The sequence below is a fragment of the Caretta caretta genome, chromosome 27 (genome assembly GCF_965140235.1).
Source record: "Caretta caretta isolate rCarCar2 chromosome 27, rCarCar1.hap1, whole genome shotgun sequence".
Taxonomy (NCBI): domain Eukaryota; kingdom Metazoa; phylum Chordata; order Testudines; family Cheloniidae; genus Caretta; species Caretta caretta.
This window is the reverse complement of record NC_134232.1, coordinates 14,257,415-14,267,875: the sequence shown is the minus strand read 5'-3', so window position 1 is coordinate 14,267,875 and position 10,461 is coordinate 14,257,415. Positions and strand designations below refer to the sequence as shown.

General features: G+C 43.2%; 1 protein-coding gene across 1 annotated transcript; it reads left to right on the top strand.

Moving 5' to 3' along the window:
• The first annotated feature begins 681 nt into the window (after positions 1–681).
• Positions 682–7,520, top strand: LOC125626648 (keratin, type I cytoskeletal 19-like). The gene is made up of 8 exons (XM_048829881.2): positions 682–1,354; positions 2,358–2,440; positions 3,146–3,302; positions 4,603–4,764; positions 5,241–5,366; positions 5,606–5,832; positions 6,165–6,295; positions 7,142–7,520. Exons 1-8 carry the CDS (start codon positions 746–748, stop codon positions 7,165–7,167), a joined length of 1,521 nt encoding a protein of 506 aa, XP_048685838.2. The 5' UTR covers positions 682–745; the 3' UTR covers positions 7,168–7,520.
• The last annotated feature ends 2,941 nt before the right edge of the window (positions 7,521–10,461 follow it).

Here is a 10,461-nt window from a genome sequence, read left to right as displayed (position 1 = left end):
AGCCAACTCTCCACAGACTACCAGCAAGAGCTCTTTGTGGATCAGCAGCAATCTACAGGCTATAGTTCCGGAACCCCTGCTCTACTTCCACAGCCTAACAATTCTCTTTGTTAGGAGTGTATTGGACCTAGCATCTGTCACAGTATTAGGAGCAGACCTGAATATTTATATCATGGTGTCTCAGATCTTTCCACTGAGAGGTTCGTCACTATTTTCACTTTACTAAAGCATGACTCCATGTTTATTCATTCATTCACTTTGATCTTCGATATCTACGCCCCAGCATCTCACATGAAAAACATGCTTATTAAAGACAAAATAAAAACTTAAATAAAACAACAACATATAAAGAGCTTTCTGTTGTAATAAGCTGCATTATATCTTCCCTGTATATAATTTAGGGCAGTGTTTTTCCTGGCTTCTTCTTGTAAAATTTGTATCATAAAGAAAAGCCAATGATTCATGAAACATCATTGCAAGTGTACATTTGGAACTAGCTGCTAAAGTGTAAATTAACTTCCTTGTTGTACTGGGATTTCTGGAGGGAAACTGCCTTTGGGAAATTATTCTTGGCATAAACAGCAAGACTAGTCAGCCCCATGAGAAGGAGAAACACCCTACTGGTGACACCCACTGTGGAAGGTATAAATAGAGATCTGTGGGGATAGAAAATCTGCAGTCTGAATTCATATCAAGCTGTGCCTCTTGCTTTGGGCTTTGGGCTGGACTCTCAATCGCTGTCGCTATGAGCTGCAGCACCAAGCAGACTGTTACTCTCTCTTCCAAAGGGAGGAGTAGTGGTGGTAGCTGTGTGGTTGGAAGTGGTGGTGGAGGAAGGACTTCTTCCATCTCTTCGGGAAGATATAGCTCCTATGGGATAGGCAGCGGTAGAGGCTTTTCGGGCAGGAGTTACAGTGGTGGAGCGAGTTGTGGAGCGGGACTGAGTGCTGGTAGCTTTTCTGGAGGTAGCTATGGAGGGGTCTTAGGAGCAGGTCTCCCAGGATACAGTTATGGAGGTTGTTCCAGCACTGGGTTCAGTGGTGGCAGCACCCGCTGTGGATATGCAGGTGGCTTTGGTGGTGCAGTCAGTGGTGGCTTTGGTGGTGCAGTCAGTGGTGGCTTTGGTGGTGGTGGTGTTTGTGGAGATGGCGTATTTTTCAACTGTGATGAGAAGCTGACCATGCAGAATCTGAATGACCGCCTGGCTTCTTACCTGAACCAGGTGCGATGCCTGGAGGAAGAAAATGCTGCCTTAGAGTGCAAAATCAGGGAATGGTATGCCCAGCACGGACACGCCGGTGTACCAAAGGACTACAGCTGCTACTATAAGGAAATAGAAGATCTTCAAAATCAGGTGACTTTTTTTTGGCTGCATTCTCCATTGTAAGAGCTTCCCTCTGAGTCTGTGTTCAGATCCTAGGGCAGTTGTGAGAGGCAATATTTCACTTTTTGTAAAATGTTCTTTGCAGACATAAATTAAGGCAACTGCTTTTATGAACTACGAATGAGGGTGTGAAAACTCATGAATTCATTTACAATTTGCCTTTTCTTGACCAGATTTGCACATAGAGAAAAAGGTTACATATGCAGGGCACATTCTGGCCCTGGTCAGTACTCCTTATGAATGAAGTTTGTAACAGGATGTTTTAAAATATTTATATTCAAAAGGGAGGTGAGAAGAGAAATTCATTCAATAATCCACTGATTTATCTTTATTATTACATTGTATCCTGTCATCAGTTTTCCCGGATTCTAGTTAAAATCTCATTTCTATTTCAACCAACTTTGAGCTCGTATACAGAAGTGCGGGTGGGGAAGGGGAATATTCTCTTAAAGAACAATAAGAAAAAAAGGATACTTTGTCACCAATGGTTTTGAATGGGCAATTTAATTTTTTTAAAAAATATTTTCCAAGTGTATTCTGAAGAAGAGTTAGCCAGACAGGAAAAACAAAGGAGACAGAATCACAGGGTGCAGGAGAGAGATACCTGCCAAATGCTGAGCTGTAAAGTAAGTCTTGCGATAAAAAAATATAAACTCCTAGTTACAAACCATAGACCAAATTTGAAAATGTGAGGTTTGTTATAGCAGACACTAGGGAGCACTAATTATAATTGCAAAACTGTTAGCATTTTAACAGCGTGTTTTTACACATTCATTCATTTCACCTATTTCACTTCACACACTTGGACATTTCTCAAACATTTCTCCTTGGATCTGAAATTTTCTGTGCTTCCTATCTGTCTGAATTTGAATCCTGGGAGCGTAAAAAGACTGAAATTTGCAATGTGGCACTGAATGTGACATAGTGAAGAGACTTCAGAGCTGAAAATCCCCTGGACCCTATTCTTTTCCAGATTGTTTGCACTACCCTAGACAACAACAAGATCATTCTGAACATTGATAACAGCAAGATGGCAGCTGATGACTTCAGACTGAAGTGAGTACCTCTCTGTACCAGACAAACCCTGTCATTCTCCTCTTGTTCCCTCACATCCTATTTACAAATTGACAAATGAAGAAATCCCCAACCAAGAATTACTGGAATTCCTGATTCATGACAGGTTGTATTTTTGTGAGATTTTATTATTATTATTATTATTAATTATCTGTATTAGAGTACAGCTATGAAGCTCAGTCATGGCCCAGGACCCCATTGTGCTAGGCACTGTACAAACAGAGAACAAAATGACACTCACCACCCCCAAAGAGCTGACAATCCCACTAGAAGACAAAAGACAACAATGGATACAGACAGACCAATGGGGGAGTACTTGGGAACAATGACACATAAGTGGCGATCTCCGATTTTGATATGTGCCTTTGGTCTTTGCCTCTAGAGGTGCCAGAATAGGGGCATTTCCAGGACAGAGTGTTTGAGGCAACAAAGAGTTTGCTTGTCAGGTTTAATGGGCTAAAATATAGGGACAACAGATGTACATTGGCAAGAGTCCATTGAAGGCAATGGAGCTATGCAGATTTTTACCAACTGAGAGTCTGGCCCACGGATTTTTAAAAAAGAAAAGGTTTCGATTATTTCCCAGGGGACGTGCAGAAAAATTAGTGTGTGACATCTTTGTAGTAGTTCCTTAACGGTGGGCTCAGCCAGGGGCTGACTTTTCTGTCTCTTTTGTCCATGGCTTAGGTATGAGACTGAGCTGGCCCTTCGCCAGAGTGTGGAGGCTGATATTAATGGCTTACGCCAAGTTCTGGACGAACTGACCCTGTGCAGGTCTGACCTGGAGGCGCAGCTTGAGTGCCTGAAGGAAGAGCTGTGTTGTCTGAAGAAGAACCATGAGGAGGTAGGAGCTCATTCCCGTAAATGGATTTTTTTTTAATTTTGTACATTACTTACTAAGGCAGTGGGGACCTGACCCTGATTAAAACACCAGGGCACGACTGCAACTACGACCAAGAGAATATTAATAATAATCTGCATTATTATGATAGTACTCCTTTCACAAATCCCGTTGCCTATCATATTCACTCTAATTTGAAATATAAAGAGGGCGGATCCTGAGCCGGAGTAATTGTCACAATCAGCCCAAGAGCTCAGGTCCAGCCATCTAAGGTTTGTGAACAATGTAGGACCTGAGTGTTAGGAATGAATGTCAAGCTTCTGGGAGCTCCTGGGCTCTGCAAAAGGGGAAGGGGAGAGAGCTACCTTAGAGACTAGAGGTGAGTTGGAGAAATCTTCCAGCTGATTTGTCACGGGCCCATTACTTAATTTAACTCAAAACACTTCATAAACAATTAATTAGTATTAACAACATCCCTGTGATGCTAGTATTCTCTCTGTTGCAAAGCCAGGATATTTAAGGAATGGTTAAAAGAAGTGTCCTGCCCAAAATCACTTGGAAACTCAGTAGCAGATCCAGGAAGAGTAGGTCAGAAACTCTAAGTACTGAACCAAGCTCCCTTCTCTTGAAATGTAAATATGAAAGGAAAAAATATGAAGAGAGCCAACCTATTGTGACTAACCTAAGATAAAGAATGACTTCTTTGTCAAAAAGAGGCCAAGAGAACCTGTAACACTAGTCCAAACCCATTCAGGAAAATGAGTGACTTTCATTCATCAAAGTTAATTCTGTCACAATATGTATGCAACAAAAATGTCAGTGGAAATGCGCTGACTGGATTTGGTGAGTAGAAGAGCCACACACAAAAATGGCTCTTGTGAAAACATGAACTGTTAAAAAGCATAATGTAGAAACTATCACAGGAAATCACCTCTTATGCAAGATCCAGTGACAAAAAGATCCAGGTGAAGATGAAGCATAAAAAATGTCCTTTTTTGCTGCAAAAATAGTCAGGAATTCCTTAATTTGCTGTGATTAACCATCACACAAACCAATAAACATCCACTGTTTCTTTATCTCAGGAGTACTCACTGTAGAGCTTTGCTTGGAAATCAGCTGTGGTTTCCCCATCAGAGCTGGGTGTATACTGGAGAAGATGCATCAGAGACAGTGTGGTGACTGTCAGAAATGGGCCCCAGGACATAGAGGCTCACTGACAGTGGCATGCTGCTCTCACTTGCCAGAGAACTCAACTCATGGTTTTTTTTCTTTTCAAACAAGCTGATCTGGGTTATCTTTGCAGGAAATCAATTGTCTGAGAAACCAGTCCACTGGTGATGTCAGCGTGGAGGTCAATTCCTGTCCTGGCCCAGATCTGAAGAAAATCCTAGAGGAGATGAGATGCCAGTATGAAACAATGATTGCACAAAATCGCAAAGAGGTTGAAGATTGGTATGAATGCAAGGTAAATTCACCACAACTGTAACTCTCTCAAGCAAAAATACAGGAGCTATTTCTGAATCACACATGCACGCCACGGGGAGAATTTATTCCTGTATCATATGTTCTAAACGTCATCAGCATAGATGTATAGTGACCAGGTGCACAGGGGATGGAGGCCCTGTGCATACACAGTGAATGTGTCTCATGGAAGAACGGGGTTTGCTACATGTCATTATTGAGGTGTGTTGGTGGAACAGTGGGCAAGCCTGTCAGTTAGGACAGAAGAGAATTACTGGTGAAGTTGTGAGGGGTCTTAGCATTAGAATAGCAAGGGGAGTTACAAGCAAGAGATGAGATTGATTCCAGTGTGCAGAAAACTTGCTCAGCTCCTGCCCATCTTACATCTTTTGTTACCCACTCCTTTATACATTCACTAGATCCACCTGACAATTAAAAAAATCCCTCTGAAGCTCTTTATTCTGGGTTTCTGGTTTTCAGATTGAGGAGGTGAATCGTGAGGTCATCACAAGCAGTCAGGAGGTTGAGTCCTGCAACAGCCAGGTCTCTGAACTTAGACGTCAGTTGCAGTGCCTGGAAATTGATCTGCAAGCCCATCTCAGCCAGGTATGTGATGTTGTCACCATTGATATCTCACCTGTGACACACTGACGTCTGGATTTCTGGTCTGACGGGGACCAGCCTAGCCTGGCACTCTATGTAGCTGTGATGATATCACTGCCGCACCCATTGTTAGCAACGATTTGCTTTTATTTTTGCGTTGAAATCCTCAACTTCCTGCATCGAGATGGGTTTAATTTAGTGCATGGCTAAAGTACATGTGGGTCTTTTGCTTCAATTCTTAGAGAGACAACCTGGAAGCCTCTTTGGCTGAAACTGAAAGTCGCTACAACAGCCACCTGTGCCAGTTACAGCAACAGATCACCTGTGTGGAGCAGCAACTGGCTGACCTGCGAGCAGAAATTGAGTCCCAGAACCACGAGTACAAGATCCTCCTGGATGTCAAATGTCGACTGGAGCAGGAGATTCACACTTACCGCTGCCTGCTGGAAGGAGGACAGCGTGACATTGTGTACGTAGACTACAGACACAGCGGGGCATAAAGCAAACACCTATGCTGTGATCTGTGCAAAAAGCCCATTGGCAATGGCAGCCTATGACTAATTCATCCTTTGTGGGCAAAGTTAGTGGGGAGAATGACTCGCCCTGTAGTGATGTGCTTTTGCTTTTCTACGTGGACAAAGCGGAGTGAGGGTGCTGGGGAGGCATTCTGGACAGGTCCTGGCTCTTTGCTGGACTGGTAGCGATTGAGGACAGGCAAAGTCACATGGCTTCACTGAACCTACAATGCCATTGTAAGGTTGGTTTCTCGTTCATTCACCAAACATTCTTTCCTTGTCACAGTGGCTCGGATGGAGGGATTGGCGTAGGAGGTGGAATAGGAGGAGGAACAGTCACTAAAACGTCCCACTCCTACTCTTCATCTTCCCACTCTCTGCCCCATGTCACGTCTTGCCACCCTGGTGATCTAAAAGGTAAGAACTGACTTACCGTATAAGGGAAAATGTTTCTTTAGTCCTCTTCTTACCAATAGGGCAAGAAAGAAGCTGTCAAACCCACTCTCTGTTAGGTGGTTGTGAGGTGCTGTAGCTCACCTTTCAGGACCCTGTTGTAAGGCAACTGGAGAGTCTGGTAGGACATGGTGACACAACAGTGGTATGGTATGGGGAGTGTTATCAAGAAACAGGATCAAATGCAGTTGTGACTCTCTATGAATTATGAGTGATGCAAGTGAGGGAGAAGAGAGCTAAAAGAGAGGGAGGAGGAAAGAGGGAAAAGAAAGGTAGCCTGAAGTGTAAGCAGTGAGAGAGAGGGAAATGGAGGCTGGGTGTTTTGTAGGACGAAGAAGGTGGTAAAACATCCTTAAAACAGAGAGACAGAACCAACGAGGTGTTGGTCGGGGATGGGAAAATGGATCCAAGGCCACAAACAGTATCTCCGGGAGGTGCATCCAGCCGTGGGGAGAGCACAACAATTTATATTTGCTTTCTAGGAAAAATAAAACACATTGGGGGCAGAGTGAGCTGGGTGTCTAGGGGATGGACTAGGCCAGGGGAAGGGCACAAGGACCTTCCCTTGTGCATTCCCAGCACAGCGGCTGGCCCGACCTGCGGGGTTTGTATTCTTTTTTTGTATTCTAAACACACAAACAATTTTAGGGAAGTTCTGGAGCTCATCTGAATTTATAGTCAGCAGGGTGTCTGTGTGCAGCCCCCACACTCAGGGTATATGTTAAATAGGCACATCTCAAAGCCTGATGCTGCAGGGAAGGTTTTACTTGCTTTCTAAGCAAAGTAATGGTTCTATTTATCCCTCTCCAGGGCACGGCAGAAAGATCTGTGACTAAGAAGAGAAACCAGCATCTTCCAGTGCAAGACCCACCCAGCAAAGACCCACCCATACACAAAGCGAGAGCTCAGCCAGCACATTCACTGTGCACCTCTGCAAAGAGCATGGAGAAGAGCTCTTCAGAATTACTCATCACTGCTAATTCCAACACTAGTGTCCTAAGGGGCCCATCTGAGCTTTGGTCCATCTTCCTGCCTATCATGATACTTGCTTCTTCCAATCTGTGATGCTCTGTGTGTCTAATTACAATAATTACTTACTTGAGTTAATCTGTACCGTGGTTGGTAATTTACCTTCTGCTGAAAAAGTGTCTCCAATAAAACTTTGCTTCTGCCTGATGCAATCAAGAAACCTGTGTCTGGGAAATGGTTTCCTCTATCCAACTTTTCAGTGGTCTCTGGTACCGGGTTAACCACGAAGCCATGCTCTCAGATAGGTCTGTTAGACTGTGCCATCGTCCCCAAAGGGAAGTGGTGGAAGCCCCACAACATGAATCATTTAAAACTGGTCTGGACAATAAACTAAGGAGAACAATCTGGCCTTGGCAAAAGAGCTGTGGAAATGGACTAGTTGATGTAGCAGGTGTCTTCCTCCCGTCGTGTCTATGGTTATGTACCAGACACTTCCTGTTACTATCTGAGCTAATATTCTTTGGATAGAGTCCCTTTGTGCAGCTAATGCATGAGGGTTTATGCTGGTTTCTCTGCTATGAGTATGCTACATTTCAGGTGTAAGAAGAGAATTAAGAGCAGTTTGAAGTGTCTGAATGACAGCTTTGGAGATCTGCAGAACAGGTACTCCCGCACACTCACACTAACCACCAGCAATACCTTGCAGTGACAAGCTCTGTGAGGGGTGAGTGAAATATTGTTCTTTATAAGCCATTGCATCTCTTCTGAGATCACAACAAACAGGCCTATTTCTACAATGTCGACACCTTCTCACTAAGAAATGGACTGAAGCAACCAATTCCCTTTGTACAGGTCACCAAAGACTCACTGGACCACTCCTTTGGTCACTACCAGCCTAAACTGAACTCAGGTTAGTAACCTAAAGGTGAAAGGTTATGTAACCCACCCCCCCAGCAATCCAGTCCCACTCTGAGACACACACTGGGTTTGGTTCTCAATGGGTTAGTGACAGTTTCTGTCAGAACCTGGTCATCTGTGTTTGTGCCCATGAGGACTCACTTGAACCAAACACGTTTTCTCAAATTCTAGGATTTTGTAAAACTTTAGTTTCAACCCAGAAGTGAAGGTGGGACAGTGGCCATCTTGAAAATGTTCTTTTTATGGGTAGAAATTAGATGGGGAGAAAAGAGGCCGAGAGAGAAAAAGAATGTAACATTTAATATGAATGTTTATAGGTGTAGATCTATTCATCGTATGCATATTTTATATAAATACAATGGAAGCATTTAAAAAGTTAACACCAATTTTAGAGGTATTACTGGTTCCACCAATAGTCCTTGTTTTAAATATTAGGAATGTCGCTAGAACTGTTAATACGTTTAAAACTTTTTAATGCATCTGCTGTACATACCTTTTGGAATGGTGGCAGAGAATGAGGGCAGAGGTGGAAGGAAGGTGCTGTGGTACAACTGATGATGGTGAGGAGGGCAGAATGTAGTTAAGGCAGTGTTCCATGTGCCCACTTTGTGGCAAATAGGAGAGCCATGCTTCGAGCAAACACAGTATTGTGGAAGCATCCCCGGATCATGCATAGGTTGTTAGCGTTTTGCCAGCATAGTCCAAGAAAGAAACCAAAACCCAAAGCCATATCCCACCCCTCAACAAAAACAAAGCCAACACCCCCCTCTTGCCCTCCACAACAGCACCACCTAAACACAGCATCCTAGAGCTGTACATTGCACACAGGAAGTCACAAATATCATCTGCAGTAGCAAGAACTTTGCTGGCCTTTGTTTTAGAGCAGGGCCCTACAGATGTTTCAGTGACTGTACATACGGAGTAATATGTAAAGGCACAATGTAGTGATCATGCCACGTGGAAGTGAATTTTACATACACAGAAGTGACAGATGCCAACGAGGCAGCTACACAAACATAAAAAGAAGTGTGTGTGCATGAGTGTGCATGAGACCTGGGAGACTACTCATATCCTGTGAGAATCAGGATCCCTGGCTGGGATACAAACTGGTGTCCTCTGAGGACAGTCGCTTTATGTTGGAACATGCCCACTATTGGGGAGCTGCATCAGTAACAGCAGTGTGGAGAACTGAAAGGGGGGAAAAAGACTAGTGCAAACAGAGCCCTTTGATATGCAGAGCTATCCAGACTACTAACCCTTATTTACAAGACCAAGATCCTTGTTCCCCCGAAAGAACACACATACCATTCTTCCGACTTGTGTCTAAGTGGATAGGATGTAGTTATGTAGATGTCACATATCACTGAGGTTCATGGATTATTCTAGTGTCTGCTGTACACTACATGCTCATAGCTCTTTGACAAGCCAGGATACTGCTCCTGCTCAATGTTTTGCAAATTTTTAAAATGTCTTCATTATTTTGAGAATTAGATTAGCTCACACAGTGTTTCAGCAATGCAGAAACACCTGGGCTTTTCCTCCTCTGACAAAGATAGGGAATAAAAAGGGGTAAACAGTGTGATGGCAAAGTTTGCAGACAATATAAAATTACTCAAGATAGTTAAGTCCAAAGTAGACTGTGAAAAGTTACAAAGGGGTCTCAGAAAACTGGAGGACCTGGCAACAGAATGGCAGATGAAATTCAGTGTTGATAAATGCAAAGTAATGCACATTGGAAAACATAATCCCAAGTAGACATACAAAATGATGGGGTCTAAATTAGCTGTCAAGAAAGAGCTCTTGGAGTCATTGTTGATAGTTCTCTGAAAACATCTGCTCAATATGCAGCGGCAGCCAAAAAAGCTAACAATGTTCCTAACCATTAGGAAAGGGATAGATAATAAGATATTAAATATCATAATGCCATTATATAAATCCATGGGATGCCCACACTTTGGATACTGCATGCAATTCTAGTTGCCCCATCTCAAAAAAGATATATTAGAAATGGAAAAGGTAGAGAGAAGGTCAATAAAAATTATTAGGAGCATGGAACAAGCTTCAGTATGAGGAGAGATTAAAAAGAATGGGACTGTTCAGCTTGGGAAAGAGACAGCTAAGGGGAATCTGACAGAGGTCTATAAAATCATGACTGGGGCAGAAAGAGTGAATAAGTACGTGTTGTTTACTCCTTGTCATAACACAAGAACCAGAGGTCACCCAACAAAACTAACAGGCAGAAG

What these genes read in the sequence shown, in the direction of transcription:
- LOC125626648 (XM_048829881.2), top strand. Translation starts at nt 746, where the DNA reads ATGAGCTGCAGCACCAAGCAGACTGTTACTCTCTCTTCCAAAGGGAGG. An exon ending in TAGAAGATCTTCAAAATCAG is followed by an intron (nt 1,355 to 2,357) that starts GTGACTTTTTTT and finishes ATTCTTTTCCAG; the next exon opens with ATTGTTTGCACTACCCTAGA. An exon ending in TGAAGAAGAACCATGAGGAG is followed by an intron (nt 3,303 to 4,602) that starts GTAGGAGCTCAT and finishes TTATCTTTGCAG; the next exon opens with GAAATCAATTGTCTGAGAAA.